General features: G+C 35.7%; 1 protein-coding gene across 1 annotated transcript in view; it reads right to left on the bottom strand.

Moving 5' to 3' along the window:
* Positions 1-23904, bottom strand: part of TRHDE (thyrotropin releasing hormone degrading enzyme) — a 417970-nt gene that overhangs the window by 310243 nt on the left and 83823 nt on the right. The window contains exon 3 of the mRNA XM_005571555.5: positions 1523-1649. Within this exon, the coding sequence (XP_005571612.1) occupies positions 1523-1649 (127 nt within the window). The remainder of the gene's footprint in view (positions 1-1522; positions 1650-23904) is intronic.

The following is a 23904-nucleotide window of genomic DNA, read 5'->3' as shown; positions in this document are numbered from 1 at the left end:
ACATTGAGTTCCTCTGCTAATTACTGGTCTGAAGGGGACAAATAAAGATCCACATTTTATTTCTCTTGCTGAACTTGCAATATAAGCACTTGTGAATTTTACATTAGGGTCAAGCTGGGAAGTTCCCAGCCAGTTATACCTGGAGTAGATAACAGTGCCACCTTCCATGCAAATGAGGTCAAGTATTCCTTTCTGCCTTGGGTGACCACCAGGGAGATTTCAGTGTAACAGGTTCTAACAGGGAAGTTGATATACAGGGAGAAAAGAGAAGGAAAACAGAACAAAACAAAACATTGATCCTGTTTAAAATAAAATTTTGCCTATGAATTCTAAAAGCACATATTTCAAAAAGATCTCAGAATTTTGTAATATCACTCATAAAAATTGTATGTCACACCCATTGATAACAATATCAACTATTCTCTTAACTTTCTGAACTAACTACTCATTGCAAGACCAATAAAGCTACACAGCAGGCAAGTACTTTAATGAAAGCGGCCCGGTTCTCCAGGGAGGGGAACCTGTGGTTCAAACACAAAAACTTTTGATCAAGTAAGCACTTTATTCTTGCCAATGAGAAATACCTTTAATGTGGAATTTGATCAAAAATGCTCTTGGGAAAGATAAGGGAAGAGGAGAGATGAGAGGGGAACAAAGGACTGTTGTGATGTAATATTTCAAAACAGGTTTTCTGGGAAGGAAAAATAACTTCCACATTTCTAATGCATGTAGGTACCCTTCTAACTTCCTGGAAAGTATTGTTCACTCCCTGGCAAAAACAGCAGCCTCATTGAAATTCAGATAACCAATCAATTCATTTATGCATTTGACTGACAATTACTGAGTGCATTCTCTTTGTAAAAGGAAGAAATATAAGAACATTCACACAGAATACAATCTCCATTATTACCAAGTTTCTCTTCTCTTTTATTTGTATTCTATTTACTATAACAGTATACTAGATATATGACTGAACAAAAATAATCTAAGGGATAACATACATCGAGGTCTGACATGTGAAAATTTGGAAAGAGAAACAAATCAATGAATGTCTTCTCCAGATAAAATAGTGAGTTGTTTGGGGAGTCATCAAGACCTAGTTTGAAATCCCAACCCCTTCACTTACTGGCTGTCTAGATGAATGGAAAATTCCCTGGGTCTCAACTCCCTTATATGGAAAATGTTCTAGTTGTACCTACCCCCATGGTAGTTTTACTGATTAAATATGATGTTGGCAAGCACCCCTCTATAGTACATATTCAACAAATTATAGCTATTTGGCTTGTCTTTTGGAATCCTAAACTAACATAATGCCTTCTTAATTCCTATGAGCACTTCTTGGCAAGACTCCAGAAACACTAAATCTTATTTTACCTCTTCAAAAGAAATTTTTTTATGCTTATCTTCTCTAAAAATATAAATCTCAGAATGTTCACACTTCTGGATGGCCCAAATAAACACATGAAGAAGAAATTCCACTTTCAAGGAGCCCTTCCAATAAAATAACCAAGAAAATTCTTACCCAGTTTTGGCAAGGAATAGGGCACTTTAAAGTAGTCTTCATAAAATTCTATTAATCTCTTTGTTATATGGAGAGCATAGTCCCCGGATCCTCTTCTGATAGCATCAGGTCTTGCATATAATCGTACCTAATTAAAAATATATATAAAAGTTACTTTAGCCTTTTAGCACTTGAGTTTTATCTTCCCTGCAAATACAAATCTACACAAATCACTTAGAATACTACAAAATTTAAGCAGGATTCTTGTTCATATGCTACATCAAAGCACACTGGGGCTGAAAGGACCAAACTTAAACAATTGAAATCATTGAAGTAACCAAGTAGAGCAAGTCACAATTTCCTCGCTTTACAAGATGACATTGAGAAGATTTACACACTTTGCATCAAAATAAATATTCAACGTTATCACTTACATGTGCTTGCTAGAGATAGGAAGGTACAGTGGATTAGTATAATGGGACCTTGACTATGCTGAAAGTAGCCAGGATATGGTGGCTTGGCAGGAGAAAAAATTCATGGTTTGTTAAAGACAGGTTATATCAAGCTTCCGAAGTATTACCAGACTGAGAATATATATCTGTAATTTATGCTTCCTTTTTTTCTTTGTAATCAACTGTATTTATTCCCAATATGCAAAGTAAGGATAGAAAAGTTTTCATGTATATAAGCAATCACCATTCTGGAAGGCTGTCTGCAACTGCTCCTGGCTTCAAACTCAGCAGAGTAATTCATATTTCTAACACAATCCAGATACTTAATATTGATTTTTAAAGCAAGCATTGTATATTATCTAGTCCTTGGCCAAAAAAAAAAAAAAAAAAAAAAAAGCCTAAAGCAAGTAACGTAAAACTGAACAAAACTAACAATTGTATAGAAAAGGTTAAAATGAGATTAGTTTTCATAAAGCTTTCATAAAGCTATCTAGCATCTTTCTTTCCAAAGGCTAAATCTATTTTTCACAGATGTGGTCCCTAATCCTCATATCAATTCTATGAATAAGAAATATGTATTTTGTGGAGCAGTTGAGAGTACAGTGGCTTGGGAAATGGATTTTAGTCCTACTCTGCCACTAACCAAGGTGGGTGATATTGAACAAATTAGTTAATTTCTTTGGGTCTCAAATGTTCTCATTTATAAAATGAAAGTGTTGGCCACCAGCTGGCTGCTAAAATGCTTTCAGTTCTAAAACACATTACTTCCAATCCCATTTTACAGATAAGGGAATTTGTGGTATTTTCAAATACCTAAAAAAAAGTGTTTACTCAGTATACAGAAGTGAATACTTACATTCAATAAAAAAAGAAAGTTGTACTCATTAAATATTTACATTCAATTAAAAAACAAAAAAAAAGCTGTACATGTTTTACATCATTTATTATGATTTATAATAAAAATTGATTATATGATTAACTATTATCTCTGCCTAAGGAGAGAGAACAGAAATGTGTGTAATTAAAAAGAGTATAAAGTCAAGGAAAACACATTCTGACTGTATGTTCGAAAGACTTGTAATGCACTAAGTTATTTACTAAATTCTATAACAATTATTTACTGAAATTGTGAAGCCACTTTCCTACCAACAACTAAATAAAACATCAAATTTAGTCTACAGTCACCAACATTTTGGGCTGGCAGTATTAAAAAACCAAAAACTATCAGGAAGACTACCTGCAACAGCAGAACTTGACACTCTTAAGAAGGCAGTGGTTAGGATCCCCTACCCCTGACAATAACTGTGAATAAATATGCAATATCTGAGGTAAAGTTCCTAGGAAGCAGACCTTTAAAAAAAGATGAATGTACAAGTGATTTAATAAAGAAGTGCTCTAAGGAGAAACTTACAGGAGAATGGGGGAAGCAAGAAGATGGAGTATAATAAACCAAGTAAGGTTGCAATTTCAGGTGAAGTCCTGGACTCAGCCTGATCCACAGGAGCTCTGGAGTGTGAATTACACTGGTGAGTTCACACTGCCTTGGGGCAAGAGAACTAGACATCCATACTCTTGCACCTTGTCATTGGCTACTGGTTACCAAGGGGAAGACATAAAACCCCAGGCACTTCTGGTTCTTGAGCATCTTGATGATGCAGGTCTCACTGGCAAGAGATAGTCCTTTGGAGAAGATGTCCTGTGTGAGCTGTTAGGAGCAAAGCAGTGGGAGCTAGAAGATATGCATACCAAACAGGAAAAGAGATCTAGTCTGTCTATGCACCAACAACATTCACAAGAGACAGTTTTCATTAATTGTGCGTTCATTCATTCAACAAATATTTATTTGGCACCCACCTTGTATCAGGGCCTGGACTAAGCATATGTAATTTAGCAATGACGAAGGCATGCATTATTGAGATAAAAAGCAATGAAGATGCAATCACCATTCTCAAAGACCTTCTCATTTATTAAGTTACATTGTGACCACAGATAATGATACCTGCCATATGAATGGTAAAATATAAATGTAAAATGGATACTGGGGAAGAATGGATAGCTTTCAAAAGATTCTACATAAAGTATCTAGTAGATTCATGTTAAAACCATAACTGGAACTACTCTAAAATGATACAGCAAATGTCACTGGTTTTACTCAGGACGCTTCCCTGTTTTTGGCGGAAACACAGCCATTCCTATCAATCAATCTTACCAGTTAGTCAAGCTATCTGTACACCCAGACAAGAGAAACACAATTAAATTAATCTAGTTGTCAAGATTTGACGGAAATGATCCAATTTAAGCAAGAAGATAAAACATATACATGTTTAGCACAGTGTCTTCATTTGCTCATTCAAACCTTTATTGTGTACCTGCTGTGCACCAGACATTGTACTAGGGAATAGAAATAGAACAGTAAAATTCCTACCGTACAATGAATAAGACATTTATACTTACTGCTCTTAAGAGGTTCATAATATGTGGGAAAATAAACAAATAAATTAACAACAAAAATACAATGTGAGAAATACAACAATGTGCCCTCTCTTCCCTCCCATTACAAAGGATGAACTGACTAAGCTCCTATCCAAGGCTAAGCTCTTCACATTTAATCTCCTCTTGCCTTTTCAAAGGCATAATTCCCCAAATATCCCCCTTTATCTTCCACATCACCAATCTATGCTTTCTTGATCACAGTTCCTCCAGCTATGGTTTCCAGATAATGCTCCTTGAAAGAGTTTCCTGTATAGCCAAGGTGAACACGTCAGTTAACAGCCAAACCAAAACACATCTGAGAATATTTACAACCTGAGACTATCAGTGCAAGTAGGGCTTTCACCTATTTATACTCCCTTTTTCTAGTCTTCCTTGAACGCATTTCAACAAGGCTTTCGTTCCCACTACTCTACCAGAACTGTTCACATAAAGATCACTAATGGCCTCAAGATACCAAATCCAACAGTCAGTTCTCAGTCTTCAACATGCTTCAGCTATCAGCAGCATTTGCACAGCTGATAGATCACTTCCTGTCCTTAAAGCATTTTATTCACTTCTCTTACTTTTCTATCTATCTCACTGCCACTCCTCAGTCTCCTGCCCAATTCCTACTCTACTCATCCCAATCACTGATAAACGTTGGCGGGTTCCCAAGTTTCAATACACAGATCTCTTCACTTTTCCACTACACTCAGTTCCTTGGTGATAACATCTAGTCTCATGGCAATAAATATCATGTAGACGCCAAAAGTGTATCCAGTTATTCCAGACTTCCAAATGCATTAATTCAACTGTCCACTTGACATTGACATTTCTACTTAGAGATCTAACAAGCATCTCAAACTTAACAGGTCTAAAACCAAACTCCTGTTATCACATACACACACACACACACACACACACACACACACACACACACACACACACCCCTTCTCCTTCTAAAATCTTTCCCACCTCAGTTAATGGTAATTCTATCCTTCTATCCAGCTGTCCACTCCCAACCCCTGTATGTTCATCATCCTTGTTTTCCCTCTTACTCTCACACTCCATGTTCAATTAGTCAGCATATCCTAAGCTCTACCTTTAAAAATACATCCAGAATCCAACCAATTCTCACAACCCCACTACTACCACCCTGGTCCAAGCCTCCTCCATTTCTTGCCTGAATGACTGCTTTATTTTCCTACTGATGCCTCATCCCTTGCTCCCTTCAAGCTGTTATGTATACAGCAATCAAAACTTTCTTGTTAAAATGAGCATCAAATCATGCACTCTTCCACTTTTCCTCCTTCAGTGGCTTCTCCCCTCACAGTAGAAGTCCAGGGTTTTACAAGGGCCCCAAATGTCCTTTACTAATCTAGTCCCTTCTAGCTCTCCAGATTCATATTCTAGCACTTTGCTGCACACTAACTTCAACCCACCCATAACACTAGCTTCCTTGTCACTCCTCAAACATAACAGAGAGATTCTCGATCAAGGATTTGGAGTTTTCCCCTAGATAGCCCCATGGTTAGTTCCTCCATCTTCTTTAGATATTTGTCCAAATCCCACACTTTCTGAAAATCCTTCCCTCTGACCCCAGGACCATCTATCTCCTTTTCTTGCTTTATTGTTTTCTGAAACACTTATCACCCTTTAGCAAAATATGTTTTATTTATTCATTTTGCTTCCTGCTACCATTTTTTCAGAATGTACATTGTATGAGGGCAAAGATTTTTATCCACTAGCTCAAGCCACATGAAAGAGCCGGTTTTGTGAGTCGAAATGTTTTGTTCAGTTTGCCTCTCAAATGCCTAGTACATACAACTTTGATGAATAAATGAGCAAATGAATGAGTTTCATAGGTATGTATAGGTCCTAAGGAAGTATGAAGTATGTAATAAGGACCCATCTCAGAGGAGGGGAAGTTTCAGCTGAATCTTGAAAGATGAGCTGGACATAGGAAGCTACCAAGAGGAGGATGATATCCCAGACGATGGTAACAATATGTACTATGGCAACGGTTCTGACCAAATAGTAAATGACCTTAAAGGGATTACTGAATACTGGGGTGTTATTTTAAAATGTGTGGGAATTGGCCAGGTGCGTGGCTCACGTCTGTAGTCCCAGCAATTTGGGAGGCCGAGGCAGGTAGATCACTTGAGGTCAGGATTTCGAGACCAGCCCGGCCAACATGGGGAAACCCTGTCTCTACTAAAAATATGAAAATTAGCTGGGTGTGGTGGTGCATGCCTGTAATCCCAGCTACCTGAAAGGCTGAGACAGAATAATTGCATGAACCCTGGAGGCAGAGGTGGCAGTGAGCCAAGATCATGCCATTGCATTCCAGCCTTGGTGACAGAGCAAGACTCCATCTCAAAAAATAATAATAATAATGAATTTTTTAAAAGTGTGGGAATTCATAGGAGGATATTAAGCCAGAACATGATAAAATTAGTTTCATATTTCAGAAAAACGACAGCAACCTATACTAGGTGAACTGAGGTATAGAAATCTTCCTGTTAAAACTGCAGGCAGAAAGACTAATTAGAAAAGTGAGGAGATATATAGTGATAGGTGACACTGGAGAAGCAAAGAGAAGCTACAAAACATATTACACAAGTGTCTGTAAACCGAATTGCAAAACATGAATTTAATATCGTCAGCACAAGCAAGTCACTTAAAGATTTTAAGCCATAAAATGACATGATCGGAATCAGGTTTTAGCAGTCTATATTAGCTGCAGTGAAGATGATGGATTAGGAGGAAACAGAAACAAATAAAAGGACATGAGTTAGACTATTGTAGAAGTCCGGGTGAAAGATAACAGTGGTTTGGACTGGAGAGATGGCAGTAGGGATGCAGAGAAATAGATGGATTTATTCAATCAGTCCTAACACTCTGTTGAACATGTCCTTTAGTTACCAAGTAAAGCCAATTGTAGTCGCATTTTTACTTAAAAACAATCATTCACCTTATCTGTACTCCAGTATCTCACTCCAGTGACCTGCTGGAACACATGAGACCCAGTTGAACAAGTGGGAGAAAAGTACAAAATATTTTGCAAACTGAGTAATTACTGTATGGTTAATTAAGTGAATTTTGTAGAATAATTCACTTTATACTGTGAAAAAATCACAGTTGTTTTCTTCTTTTAGAGTAAGTAGGTCCCACTTAATCATAACACGGAGAGTAAATCTTCATAAACATAGCTATTACTCAAAAGTAATAAAATATAATTTTATTACTAAATGTTCAAACTCTATGAACATTTAGTCCAGTGGAAAGGACATTACACTAGGAAATGCATGCAGGGACTGGAGGGTCAACTTCCCATAACTACTGTGCAGTTGTGAGAGTCATTAACTTCTCTGGGTCTCAGCTCAAAGTTCCTTCCAGGGGCTATAGTTCATCATTATCTATTTATTATATTATGTATGAGAGGTTGGTGTGTCATACAAACATGTCAAAATTCTTCTCATCTAGTCTGCATTTATTTTGAAGAGAAAATAATGAAAAGGGTTTTTTTTTTTCCTGACACAGTTTTACTCCTTTACATTTTTTTATTTCCTTTGAAAACACAAACCAACTGCTCAGTTACCTTTCCCCATCCTTTACTCCTGTGTATTACTCTTTGCTTTCCTGATTGGCCATGAACTTGGTACTGATTGAACAGAAATCACTGTAGTAGTAACCAATACAAAACAGAAGCTGGCTGTGGAAAAATACGCTTATGACATCACCCTGGTGGTAATACATCATAGTAATGAGCTAAGGTGGAGGACTACAAATTTTTGATCACTTAGAACAAACTGGGAGCTCCTATTGTTGTTTCTATGGGATCTAGCAGCCTTTACTCTGTAATTTCATGAATTCGCTATAAATATGTTTATTTCATCTCTTTACAGAATTTTAAGTATTTTTATCATTGAAAGGAAAAACATACTAAAGGCAGATATCATCAATCCGTTTGGTCATCTCACTTTCCCACAAGTCAAAGATGGCAATAAAGTTTCAGCTATCCTGACAATGTGAGTGGCTGCCTAGAGGACATGCTGGGAAGAATCCTGAGACCATATCTGGACTTGGCAGAAAAAAGTGCTGTAATCCGTGAAATGCCGGCTGTGCACACAAGGGTAGGAAACACAGCGCTGGTGCCAGATACTCAACACTATTAGGGTAGAATATTCTTTAGGAAAAGTGTCAAAATGGAAGAGAACTTCAGATAGATTTGAATTAATTATATCTCATAGTTGTGCAATTTAGAAAAAGAACATCAAAGACTGTTTAAGGATTTCATCAATGGGATTTTTCAGTTAATTTATTTATTCAGTTAATAGTTAACAAGGGTCTATTAAGGGTCAGGTCACTATTCACATGCTGAGTGTTCAAAGGTAAGCAAAAGACAAAAGCTCCCTTCTTTCAAGAAGCTTGTAGTCCACTGGGAGAGACACAATAACATGGTCCTATAATTTAGAATAACAAAGTGGATCTAATTTACATGCGCTCTTCAGAAAAGTTCTACCTAAAGAGATGGTGACTCAGAGGAACAAGGTCAGAGTCCCATGAAAGTAAAGGTGAGCAATTATTCAAATTATTACATATAAAGTTCTACCTTTCATTGTACTAAAATTTTCAAAAGAAAGGTAAAAATACATATATAATCACAATATGATGCAAAATCATAAAAAAGACACATTCAGTTGTCAGAATTATTATGAAATCTACTAAATAAATTTAGAGACTTTCTTCTAATAATTTAATGTACCTTAAGTTTATCATCATAAACTACCTGGAGTTAGCAATAAATTCTGATTTTGTTGGTTAAGAATTTGAAGAGATTTTCTAGTCATTGATTCGCTTTCAAGGGAATGAAACTAAATCTCTCTGTCTAAAGCCTTTCTTCTAGACTGTATTAATTATCTGTTGTTTAAAAATGACTTGTGGTAGTTGTTATATAATTATGTGAAACAGTGTATAGTTATACCACACAGCCAAGAAAAAGAAAAAAACATTTACAACAGTAGTGCACCTGTTAAAGACTTAAATAACATTTTCTCTAATTTGACATTTGTAATTTGGTACTTTAAGTTAAATAAACCTTCTGACTTGCCAGAGTTATTCTCTGAGAAAATTTTACGCTGCAAGAGTACATTAGAAACTTTGGAAGACATAGTAATTATTTCATAGCTTTAAAATACCACTATAACAATACATTTACTTTTCCTTTTGCCTATAACTGAAAAACTAGTCCCCGTCTTTAATAATTCAACACAACAATGCACTGAATTGCAGCCAATAAAGCTGAATTAATTCACCTATGTGAATATAATTTGATTTGGGGGTTCTTCCTACAAATCAGGAAAACAGAACAAGCCAGGGAAAAAGGAGCAGGTTGACACGAAGAGGAAAGGATGTTGTAAACAAGAAACTAAAAGCCCAGGAGTATTAGTCTTATTTAAAATTCAGAAGATAACATTCTTTTTCCTAAGCAAAAGGGAAATAAATACACATGAAAATCTAACAGAAACAGGGAACTAACGCCCAGATTCACATTCAAGAGCCAATAAACATAAAGAAGAGACTGGAAGGAGGAAGGGGAAGGCACTGGCCTGGGAGTGGCAGGTGGCAGAGGTCAGAGAGCCTTGACCTCTCATATGAAGACTGGACATGTGGCGCTGAGGAGTTGAAAGCCACTGTCGAGTTTGAGGCAGAGTGACATGATTGAAAACGACAAAGACAGATTATTTAGGCAACAGAACTTAAGACTCATTGAGACAAGAAGACCAGTGAGTAGAAAAGCATAATGTTACAGGTGAAGAATTTGTTCTGTGGTGTTTATGGCAAGAACAGCCAGTAATAGGCACTCTCCATTACCAGAGTCAAAGAACTCATTCTGAGAAGGAGGAGAATTTATCATTGGTGATGGATGGGGAGTAAAATCTCAGTGCTAAGAAGGAGGCACATGATGATATGAAAACCACAACTACCTCAAAACCTAACAAAAACACATTGCAGAAAGAAATCTCAGAGCCTCTCGGTGAATCTCACCAAGAATCTGCACCACAGATACATATAATAGATATTTCGAGAACAATTACTTAGACTTCTTTACTGAGGTCAAAAATCAGCCTTATGCTAAATTTCACACCATAGCAAATACCATTACAAGGCAAATCCGAGTATTGTCATTGATAAAGTTGCCCTAATGGCCTGTCCCTGCTTGTACTTTCCCCCTTCCCTCTTTATAGAATTTTACTAAAAAATCACTAAAAATTCTGAAACAGGTTTGCTACATCCTATGGGGATTTTGGGGCCCTGTCGCCCTTATTTTGTAGGTTTATAGGCTCCTTATACTTAAAGTGTGTTTGACTCATCTTTCTACAGGACTTTAAGTTTCCTAACCATTGGGTCTGTCTTTTCACTCCTTACCGTGTCTAATATGATGCCTTGCACCCAATGGGGACTGACAATATGTTTCTGAGTCCCATAAAATGGCAATAAACTTTGAAGGTCCTTGTCCACTCTAGCAGTAAAATGCTGCTATAATAGATTGATTACATCTTCCAACTGCATTTTGCTTCAGGCAAGGAAATTAGCAGTGTGGCATACTGTACAGTCTCTTCTTGTAAATCATTTCACATTTATTTACTAAGCTGTTGAATTTACAAGTTGAAGTTACTTACAGGGACTTCTAGGAACAGGAAGGACTTTGCTATATTCACGCTGATATTGTCACATTTTTCTAAACATGTATGTGGTAGGCTGAGTGATGGCCCCCAAAGATAGCTACATCTTAATGTTACCTTCTACAGCAAAAAGAACTTTGCAGGTGTGATTAAATTAAGAGATTACTGGGTTACTGGAGATTATCCTGGATTATCCAAGTAGATCCTAAGTGTGATCACAAACGTCATTATAAGAGGGGGTAGAAAGAGTTTGTTGGACCACCAAAGAGGAGAAGGCAATAGGATGACAGGAGCAGAGAGAAATGTGAAGAAATACGAAGATGCAAAGATGGAGAAAGGAGCCACAAGCCAGGGAAGGCAATGGATGCAGCATTAGAAGCTGGAAAGGCAGGGAACCAGATCACCCTGCAGAGCCTCCACAGGGACCAGTCCTGCGCAGTCCTTGGTTTAGCGCTGTAAAACTCATTTTGGATTTCTAATCTCCAGAAGAGTAAGACAATAAATTTGTGTTGTGTTAAGCCACTGAATTTGCAAAAATTTTTTACAGTTGCAATAGGAAGCTAATATATTACACCTTCTTATCTTCTTGCCAGTTAACTCACTGCTTCGGATTAGATTTTCAACTTCCTGTGGGAGCACAGTGTGTGTTCTTTTTGTGCTTTTCTCTTTATTGTTGGTATAATTCTTCACAGCTGTCAAACTGCTAACTTTGGCACACCTGTATTACTCGCCTATATTATTACCAAGCTTGCAATACATTGATGCATGTAAGTGGTACACAGAAGAAAATGAAATAATTTTAAAAAGTTAAACTCATCTACAGTTATTTTTCTCCAAGTATTGTCCCACAATGTTTGCATCAGAATCACCAAAGGTTATTGTTTGAAATTCAGATTCCTGGGCCTAACCACACCAGAAGTTCTGAATCATCTCTCCCAGGCAGGGCCCTGCATTTAACACACTTACAGTTGAATCACATGTATTCTAAAGTTGAAGAACCACTGGACTAGAATCACCTGAAGAAGCTTTTGTTCATTTAGCCCCACAACCAGCAAATCTCAAAGCTTGAAAGAAATATTTAGCAAAAGCCTAACACACAGGAAAAATATGTATCATGTTTCCTTAAATCTGTTTCAACATCAGAGTCTTCAACGAAGATACATTCAACGTGGCTGTTATTATTTTTAACTGTAACAACTAATCTTTCTCCTGCACAATAAGCAATAACAGATAAGTCGGATCCAACATTTGGGAATCAGAAAAAGTTGGTTAATCCTGTCACAGCCCAGAGATAAAACAGCAGTATTTAATCCCTCTGTGAAATCCCTCTGAGTACCTCTTTTGTAGTAAACTGAACTGCACTTTTTTGGTTGTTGGTTTGTTTTTAAACAAGAGAATAAACTTACAGAATTTCCTTATTAAGCTATCTATTTTATGCCTGATCGAACTTCTTCAGCAAGACTGACAGCCAGGTACATCTGTTTGTAAATACAGGGGCTGAATGCAGAGTTGAATTCAGTATCAATTTAGTTTGGCCCATCAGTCCTTTGATTCCTGGATTCCCAGCTGCCTGCTGACCTCACTTTGACGAATGCCATCTTCCTCTCTAAATCAACACCATCCTGTTCAAGCACAGCATTCTGCCTTCACTGATTATCCCTTTTGTGTATTTTAATGATGCTGGCATCCCTCTATCCCCCAGGGTAAGAACTTCAGGAGTCATTTGTTTGTTCATTCATTTTACAAGCATTTATTGAGAAGCTACTTTGTGCCAGGCCTTCTCCTAGGTGCTGAGGACATAGAGTGAACCAAACAAGTAGAAATCCCTACTATGGAAAGCTTACATTCTCATAGGAAAGACAGGTAATAGCCAGATAAACACAATTTATAGGATGTTAAATAATAAGTTCACAGGAGATTAAGAAATGTCCAATGCCAAGGAAAGCATCACTCAGAAGGTATTATTTGAGGAAAAATATAAAGTGAGGATGTGAGTAACAGGGATATAGGTTTCTGAGAGGAATGAATTCCAGGAACAGCCACTTATCCATGTCCGTAAAATCTTCATTGTATCAGTTCTCACACCTATCCATTCAACTCTTTTGTTAAATAAATTATAAAACGCCTACTCAAATAGAAAGTACAAAGAATAATATAACATTACTCTTATACCTCAAACAGATTTAATGTTGATATTTTTCCGCATATGCTTTGGATATTTTTTCTTTTACACTTTATTGCATCTTTCCAACAAATCTATTAAATATTACTATTGGCATTTTATAGATAATGCATGTCTAAGCACAAAATCCATCTTTCATTCAGTTTGACACATTAACTTTGTTAAAATATCTGGATTTTCACCTCCAAAGCATATAGTTTTAACAAAACACCTGAATAAGTTGCATGGGATTTTTTTTTTTTTTTTTTTTTTTTGAGACAGAGTCTCACTCTGCCGCCCAGGCTGGAGTGCAGTGGCCGGATCTCAGCTCACTGCAAGCTCCGCCTCCCGGGTTTACGCCATTCTCCTGCCTCAGCCTCCTGAGTAGCTGGGACTACAGGCGCCCGCCACCTCGCCCGGCTCATTTTTTGTATTTTTAGTAGAGACGGGGTTTCACCGTATTAGCCAGGATGGTCTCGATCACCTGACCTCATGATCCGCCCGTCTCGGCCTCCCAAAGTGCTGGGATTACAGGCTTGAGCCACCGCGCCCGGCCCCGGGATTTTTTTAACATGGTAAAGTTAATGTTCTTCTAAAAGGTGTGAAGGGCACAAAAAAAAAAGCTTTAAAGAGCAATTCCACAGAAGAATTAACAAAGAAGTAAAAGGAGAAACAGACACTAATATACACAAATTATCCTCAGCTAACTAGTGCAGGAACAGAAAATCAGACACCACATGTTCTCACTTATAAGTGGGAGCTGAACCATGAGAACATATGGACACAGGGAGGGAACAACACACACTGGGGCCTGTGGCGAGGGCTGGGGGAGGGAGAGCATCAGGATAAATAACTAATGTATGCAGGGTTTAATACCAAGGAGATGGATTGATAGGTACAGCAAACCACCATGGCACATGTTTACCTCTATGTAACAAACCTCCACATCCTGCACATGTATCCTAGAACTTAAAATTAAATTAAATTTTTAAAATATGTAAAATATCATAACTGCAACACACTCACTTCATCCGATTCCCATCCCTCCTGCTCTAGAATTACCCATGGCCATGAAGTATTGGCTTCCACAGTCAACTGTACAATATATTTTCAATTCATTTTATATTTGTTTTTCACTAAGTTTTACTTGGTATTATCCATTTCTCTTCAAAAGAGTTGTACCAATTTACATCTTACAAGTACAAGCCCTGCTTCCCCACATCCTCACCAAAATTCTATTTTGAGATATTTGTTAAACAATGGGTATGAAATAGTGTTCCATTGTTAGTTGTAATTTGCTTATTTCTGATAATAGTGAGGTTAAGCGTCATTTTATATGTTTATTGACACTTAATTTTTTCTCTTCTGCAAACTGCCTTGTTCTGCAAACTGCCTATTTTACCTGTCTATTCTACCACTGGATCATTTATCTTTTTCTTATGATTTGTAGAAATTCTTGTATATCTTGGAGAGTAATCATTTGCCAATGTGCAATTTGCAAAAATCTCCCAGTCTATGACAGCCTTGCACATTATGGCCTTGATCAAATAGAATTTTTTACTTTGGAGGTAGTCAAATATCAAATGTTCTCTTTAGGATTTGTACTTTCTGAGTCTTTTTAATGAAATCATTCATTGCCCTCAAGGTCAAAAGATTATTTGTTTTCTTCTAAAAATTTAAGACTTTTGTTTTTCAAAGTCAGGGCTTCCATTCATGTGGAATGTATTGTGTGAGTGCTGTGAAATGGGGATCTCATTTTATTTTTTCTGTGTGGATAATCAATTGTCTCTGTACTATTTACTGAATTGTCTTGCCTTTCCACTGACTTATAATGCCCTTCTCGGATATACCAAGTTCTCATCTATACTGGCCTCTTCATAGTTTCTTATTGGCTAGTCAGTCTCTCACTGTGCCAATACCACATTCTGTAATCACTAAAACTAGGCAATAAATCCCAAAGCCTTGAAAGACCAATACCCTCTCCTTATTCTTTTTCAAAATGTCCTTATTATTTTGTATGAATATTAGGATAATTTTCCACACTTATACACAAAGTCTTATTGTAAACGTTGCTAGCATTGCACTGGATTTGCATGTCAACTTGACACCTTCAAAATATTAGATCTTAGCATTTTGCCCTTGGAATAATATCACTTGATTGTTTCAGTCTTTGCCCCATTTCTAAGTTTTACAATTTCCTCCACATAAGCCTTGCACAACTTCTATTAGATTTGCTTTTAGATACCTTATGGTTTGTTGTTACTGTAAATGGGATTTGAAAAATCATATTTCTAATCTATTATTTCTGATATTAGCTACCTATTGATTTTTCTAAAGTGACTTTGAAACAAGTCAACTTTCTCAATTAATTCAAATAGTTTTTCTGTGTTGTTTTGTATTGGCTTGTCTCAGTCAGGATATCTAGAACAATGCCAAATAGGAGCCACGAAAGATGGTACTGTTATCTTATTTCCGACTTTATTTGGAATGTTTCTACTGTTTCACTACCAACTATAATTCTTGCTTGCAAGATAAGGACGTTCCCTTCAATTCATTGTTTGCCAAGAATTGTATCATGAATAGTGTTGGATTTTTCGAAGGCTTTCTTCACCTCTCTTCAGATAATATGTTGCTTTTTTTTTTCTTGTGACCTGTTAAGGTAATGAATTATAGTAATAAATTGTCTAGTGTTAATTATTTGCTTTCCTGGGGATGTGGGGGTGTATTAGTCATGTTAGGAAACTCTCCTGTTTTGTTTAAGATAAAATTTAACTTTTCCTGAAGAGTTAGTGAAACATACCTAAACATACCTATAAAACTGTGTGAACCTGGTGGTTCTTTTTGTAGAGGGGGAAGTGGTTAGAGTTTTGACAGCAGATTCAGTATCTTTAAGGTTCTTGATAGCTTATCGTTTTCTTAAAAATTATGCATTTCATCTAAGTTTTATAAGCATAAGCATGAAATTCTTCATAATACTCTCTATTTCTAAAATCTCTCCCTTATCTGCAATTATATTCAATTCTGATAATATTTCTACCTTTTCTCTTTTTCCATTAAGATTGCCAGAAGTAGGTCTCACAGTCTTTTCAAATAACTCTTTTTGGCTTGGCTGAGCCTTTTTAGTATTCTTTTAGCCTTTATATCATCAATGTCTAATCTTATCTTTATTATTTTCTCCTTTATTTCCCTGCATAGTTGATCCTTGAACAATGTGGAGGTTAGAAGTGCTGACCCCACACAATAGAAAACCCATGTATAACTTTTAACTACCCCAAAACTTAACTATTAATAGCCTACTGTCAACCACCCCATTGGTAACACAGTTGATTAACACAAATGTTATATGTCATGTGTATTCTATACTATATTCTTACAATATAGCAAGGTAGACAAAAGAAAATGTTATTAATAAAATCATGAGGAATAGAAAATATATTTACTATTTATTTAATGGAAGTGGATCATCATAAAAGTCTTTCATACTCATTGTCTTCTTGCTAAGTAAACTGAGGAGAAGAACGAGGAGGGGTTGCTCTTGCTGTCCCAGGGGTGGGAGAAGTGGAAGAAAATTCATGCATAAGCGGACTTCTGTAGGTAAAACCCATGTTCAAGAGTCAACTGTATTCTGCTATTTCTCTAAACTCTTCAATAAAGTGGTCATCTGATAATTTTAAATCATTCATGTTGTAAAGAAGACCTTTTACACTATCTCCTCATAGGCTATAAATCCCTCCTAAGTACTGCTTTAGTTGCATTCCACAAAATTTAATCAGCAGTGTTCTTATTTTTCATTAATTTTTAAATATTTCATAACTTTCCATTTGAATCATACATTATTTAGAAGTTTTTTTTAACTTTCTAATGTCATAATTTTTCAGTTATCTTTTTATTATTGAGATCTAACTTTACTGCCAAAAGCATGGTCTCTTTGATACTGATTCTTGGTATTTCTTTTTTTAAAATACATTTTATTGTGTATATTTAAGGTATACATGATGTTGTAAGATACTATAGCAAAATAGTTACTATAGCAGAATAAAGTAACAGCCGTCATTTCACATGGTTACCCATTTTTCCCCTTTGACAAAAGCTACTATAATCTACTTGTTTAAAAGAATATCAAGTAATATTTACACTCTAATGATCATTGCAGCACTATTAACAATAGCCAAGATATGGAAACAACCTGGGTGTCCATCAATGGATGAATGCATAAAGAAACTATAGCATGTATACATTGAAATATTATTCAGTCTTTAAAAAGGAGGAGATCCTGCCATTTGCCACAACATGGATGGATCTAGAAAACATTATGCTAAGTGAAATACACCAGATATAGAAAGAAAAATATTGCATAATATCACTTATATGTGGAATTAAAAAAAAAAGTTAAATATATAGAGATAGAGAATAAAATAGTGGCTGCCAGGGTTGAGGTAGGGGGAAAATGAAGAGACGTAGGTCAAAAGATATGAAGTAACAAATATATGAAACGAACCAGTAAAAAGATCTTGGCATTTCTTATTTTTTTGTGAACTAGTAATTGATGAATTTTGTAAGTAATAGGTATTGCTTAGGATTGCCTTGACTATTCAGTGTCTTTCTTTGGTTCCAAATGAATTTTAAAATAATATTTTCTAATTCTGTGAAGAACGTTGTTGGTAGTTTGATTGGAATAGAACTGAATCTGTAAATTGCTTTGGGTTCTCTCTGGTTGCTTTATTTAAACACGGAAAGTTTTAAGTATACATAAAAGAAGAGAGAACTGAATACAGATTCAACAACTATCAAGAATTTGCTTCATCTATTTTGCTGAATTGTCTAAAGGAAATCACAGGCATTATGTCATTTTATCCATACTATATGCATTTCCAAAAATATGGATATTTTCTTATGTAACCACAATGTTATTGTCAACCTAACAAAATGATCTCTGGCTGACGGGTAGGTTTTCTCTTTGTGATTGGTGTTTCATAGTTTCACCATGATGTTTCCAGATGTGGATTTGTTTTTACTTATCCTGCTCAGTTCATTCTTGATCTCTCCCTCTACCTCACCAATCCAATCCATCATATATCCTTTTAATTTTACCTCTTTAACAAATTTTTAATCTATCATTTTTCTCCACATCCACTACAATCCTAGTCAAGTGACTTCATCTTTCATATAGACTGCTGTGAACCTCATAACTTCTCACATCCATTCCTTCCCCTCTACATCCACTTTTCATAATGTAGCCAGAAGATTCTCTTTTTTTTTTTTTTTTAACTTTTATTTTAGGTTCAGGGCTACATGTGCAGGTTTGTTATATAGGTAAACTCATGTCACAGGGGTTTGTTGTACAGATTATTTTGTCACCCAGGTACTAAGTCTAGTACTCATTAGTTATCTTTTGTCCTCCTCTTCCTTCTCCCACCCTCCACCCTCAAGTAGACCCCAGAGTCTGTTGTTCCCCTCTCTGTGTCCATGTGTTCTTATCATTTAGCTCCCACTTATAAGCGAGAAGATGTGGTATTTGGTTTTCTGTTCCTGCATTAGTTTGCTAAAGATGATGGCCTCCAGCTCCATCCATGTTCCTGCAAAGGACATGATCTCATTCTTTTTTTATGGCTGTGTAATATACCATAGTGTGTATGTACTACAGTCTCTTTATCCCATATACTATCGATGGGCATTTAGATTGATCCTATGTCTTTTTCTATTGTGAATAGTGCTGCAATGAACATTCTCTTGCATGTGTCTTTATGGTAGAACGATTTACATTACTTTGGGTATATAGCCAGTAATGGGATTGCTGGATAGAATGGTAGTTCTGTTTGTAGCTCTTTGAGGAATTGCCACACTGCTTTCTACAATGATCATCCCATCAACACTGTATAAGTATTCCCTTTTCTCTGCAACTTCACCAGCATCTGTTACTTTCTGACTTTTTAATGATAGCCATTCTGGCTGGTGTGAGATGCTTTCTCATTATGGTTTTGATTTGCATTTCTCTAATGACCAATGATATTGAGCTTATTTACATATGCTTGCGGGCCACAGGTATGTCTTCTTTTGAAAAGTGTGTGTTCATGTTCTTTGCCCTCTTTTTAATGGGGTTGTTTTCTCTTGTAAATTTGTTTAAGTTCCATACAGATATTGGATATTAAACTTTTGTCAGATGCATAGTTTGCAAACATTTTCTCCCATTCTGTAGGCTGTCTGTTTACTATGTTGATAGTTTCTTTTGCTGTGCAGAAGCTCTTAAGTGTAATTACTTCCCATTTGTCAATTTTTGCTTTTGTTGTGATTGTTTTTGGTGTCTTTGTCATGAAACTTTTGCCAGTTCTTATGTCCAGAATGGTACCGCCTAGGTTGTCCTCTCAGGTTTCAAAGGTTCTTTCTAGAAGGCAATTTTATCATGTGGTGTCCATCTTCAAACCTTTATTTGCTCTGAGGACTTCAAAGTTTGCATGGTCAGTCTAATCAGCTATGCATGTACTCCTTGTTTAACCTTGAACATCTTCTCTAACTACAACTCTCCACAAACCTGAACCACTTCTGAATTAACTTCAATGATCCTTCAAATTTCTCACCCTTATTTCAGGGAAACCACCCTTGGAACCCAAATGTAGGTCAGGGCTTTAATTTCATTCTTTTTCATAATTTTTCATAATGAATACTTGGCACAATAGCAATTTTGCACCTTCCCTTTTGTTGTGTGATTATTTGAATAAGATTATTCTCCCCAGGAGACTAAGAGGTCCCACATTGTATTCACCACACTTAGAAGAGGAATTGACAAAAAGCAGGAACTCAATCAATATTGGCCAAATGACTGAATGAATGAATTACTATTTAGTAATTCCTCCTCTGTGCTTCCATTTTACTCTGCAAATTCCTATCTCATAGTACTTATCACATTTGACATGATTAACAGTTTTTCACTCAATCTCCCCAAACAGATTACAGCTCCTCTGGGCAAAGAATGTATTTGATTCACTTTTTCACTTCTAGCTAGACAACTGGCCTAGTGCCTACACACACACACACACACACAGAGCGATAACTATGTATATGCATATTATATATTATATATATTTATGTGTATATAATTATAAAATAAGAAAATAAGTATATATTTTATATACATATTTTAAAAGTATTTAAAATAATTTATTTTAAAAAATTATTATAAATATAAAATAAGAATTTGGGAAAAGGGCATCAGGCACTAGTTTTGTTTGGATCCCAGATGCGTGGATCTGAATTGATCATCCTTAATTTATATATTCATTTTTCATTTTCATTTTACTTATTTGAACACCTGCTATGCCCTAGGCACTGATTTAGGCACTCAGGACACAGCAATAAATAAAACTAAATTTCTGCCCACATTAAGATTATGTTACTCTACATTTTTACCAGGGATCTGTGAAAGTTTCCTCTTCTGTTTCAGATTTTTATTTTTACTACTGTTTTCCCTTTTATTCCCTATTCCCAAGACCATTCTTCTTTCCTTTTTAGTAACTACCCTTTTGTACATTCTATTCATCAAACATATCTGTTTTTACATGTAAGAATATCCAGAAAGACATATAGTATTTTGTGTGTATTTTACATTTTTAAAATAAATGGTATTATGTTATAATGTCATTTTCTTCTTTACTTTTATTATTTGTTCATTTGACTAATTTTGAGATCTATCACATTTCTACATGTAAAATCTAGTGAATTTCTTTTGAGTATTCCATAGTATACCATTCTATGAATATAACAAGGTATTCATTTCTCTAAAAAAGGATACCTATGGTACTTCAACTTACCACACCCCAACATTGATATAACAAGCATCCAAGTACATGTCTCCATGTGCATCACCTTGAGAGTTTCTCTCTGCCACATATCCAAGAGTTGAACTGCCATGACATCAGGATTAGCATACTCAATTTCCATAAGATCTATAGGAAGCTCTCTGAAATGGCCACACCACTTTACACACTTATCAATAGTAGAAGATGTCTCCCCTTGTCTTCACATTCTCCCTGGCATTTGTCAAGTATCAAAATTTCCCACTTTTGCAAATTTGATTATGGTAAGGTATATTTTATTATTATTTTAATATATATTTTTTCTGATAATTGGTGAGATGAGTATTCATATATGTGTGAGAGGTTCTAAAACAGATTTCCATTTATATCCAAGTAGTCATGAGTATATTAACTGCTCCATGACTCAGAGCAGTTTTGTTTGGATCCCAGGTGCATGAATCTTTTACCTCCTTTGTAAAGTAGGAATGACTAGTACTTCTCTTGTGATTAAATGGTTAAAAAATTAGCCACTGGGAATAAAATCTGTGACAAGAAAATGTTAGCTGTCATTATCTTTTACATTTTTTACTTTTATTTTTCATTCAAGTAGCCTCTTCTATAAATTGCCCATTAATATCCTTCAACCACTTTTCTTCCATATTTCCTGTATATTCCTTTCTGGTTTCCATGAGCCTCTTGTATATTCTGGGTATCAACCCACTACAAATGCTTCTATCTGAATAAGTGAATGAGTGATCACAGATTGAACACTTCAGTTTTGTTTTACAAAACTCCCAACTGTTTGCTCTTTCTGCTCACTGCCTTGCTAGGTAATTTTTGTGGACATAATTTTGAATGTCAATGTATTTTTAATCCGACTAATACATTTTAAATAAAATTTAATTTATATTCCATTTTTCTATGTCCACAATGCAAATCTACAAGTGTGGGGGAAAAACAAATCCTAGTTCCAAACTGGAAAAATTAAACAATTGTATTTGTGGTTTTATTGGGTTATTTAAAAAAAAAAAAAAAAAAAAAAAAAAAACAGAAACAAGTACTACTTTTTTAAAAAGTGAAAAAAAAAGGTACAGAAAGGGTACAAATTTTGTCAAATTTTCTCAGAGACAAGTACTTTGTCTCAATTTCAAAGTCATTATAATTCAATCTTTAAAATAGGCTGCCCAAACAGCATAATTTTCTGCGAGATTCCTAGAGGAACTATTTATCACTGTTAAGAGGCCATAGTTAATAGAATTCTTAGCAATCATTTACAAAATCACACAGAAAACCCTCAAAAAAGTCATAGCAGAGCATGATAAACATTTGATAAGAATCAGTGTCCAAAGTAAATCTATGTAATGAGCCCTAAACTTTATGAACATTTTTCTAGTAACTTAAAACAACACAGAAATTGATAACAGTGGCACACAAACTGCATAGCCCAGATCTATATAGGAAGCTTATAATTACTAGATTATGTATTAAACAGATATTCAAAAGTATTACTCAACAAAAAAATAACTGTCTTCATCTTGAAAAAATATATTTTATATAAAAATGGCGACGTGGGAATCACAGCTAAACTAGAAATACCAGTGATGACTAGCCACCACCACTTCCATATACCACTCCAATGGGTTTCTAATAAATGACGCTATTTGATTTTTTTAAATGACAGGGCCAGGTGATCTATACAAGAATTCACACATTGACAGAAAAGGCATCTGGCGATCAACAAATTGTTTCTATCTGCATCCATAATATTAAGTAGGTAAAACATCCATAATAGGTAAAACAGTAAGTAGGTAAAACATCCATAATAATTAGGTAAAAGAGACACAATTAAGAAAATGTTGGCCAAATCTTTTTTTTTCCTCCCAACAAATTCCAAAGCTGATATGCTGATTCACTCAGTCAATCATTCAATTTAAGCTTAATGAATATCTACTGGATTCTGGAGTTTATAAAAATGAGGAAAAATTGACAACAACCCTGTTATGACTAAGCAGAGGAGACAAATGTTCATTTAAAAATCGCACAAAGGTGAAATTACTCTGAAAGACAGGCTCATGGTCAACGTTACAAGAGTCTATACTGAAATAATCTGACCTAGTCAGGAGGATCAGAGAAAACTTCCCTGAGCCAACATCTGCAGAAGAATGAGTTAAGCTGGTAGGCAAATGAGTAGGGGGAAGCATATGTGCAAAACTCTAGGGTACAAAAGAGTGTATTGAGTCCACAGCAATAGCTAGGATGAAAAGAATAAAGAAGATGCAAGATAAACCTGGGAGAAAAGACATATCCAGAATGTGCCTAGCTATATGGCTATCTTAAGTGTTTGTTCTTTAAGTGCAATGGAAAGATATTGATGGGCTTTAGGAAAGGAGCTTCTAATTTAGAGCATGAATTGGAAAGGCAGCAAGAATGGAAACCAATTATAAAGATGTTGCCATAGTCCAATGGAGAGACAGTAGTAGCTCAGACCAGGTGGTAGTGATGGAGATAAGGAGAGGCTCAGGGACTCTAGAGATACTGAAGAGGCAAAATCAATAGGACAGGATAGGAAAGGAGAGAGGCAACAAATGCCTCTTTCATAATTTCTCCATGAATCTTTCCAGGCATTGTACTGCTTTCTCTATTATGGCTGCCAGTTGAGTACATCTCTGTATGTTAAAAGGGAGCTGCTCTCTTGCGACTGCTTGGATACCCAGTCAGAATTTTCCATGGATCCATTAAAGAAATAGTTTCTGCACCATTTGTGATAAGGAACACTTTTAGTTCTGGATATTCTGTAATCTAAACTTTTGTAACATGGTGGAACTAATTTTGCAGACCA

Source organism: Macaca fascicularis, chromosome 11, assembly GCF_037993035.2.
Source record: "Macaca fascicularis isolate 582-1 chromosome 11, T2T-MFA8v1.1".
Classification (NCBI taxonomy): Eukaryota; Metazoa; Chordata; class Mammalia; order Primates; family Cercopithecidae; genus Macaca; species Macaca fascicularis.
The sequence above is the reverse complement of the archived record's forward strand: the minus strand, read 5'-3'. Positions and strand labels throughout refer to the sequence as shown.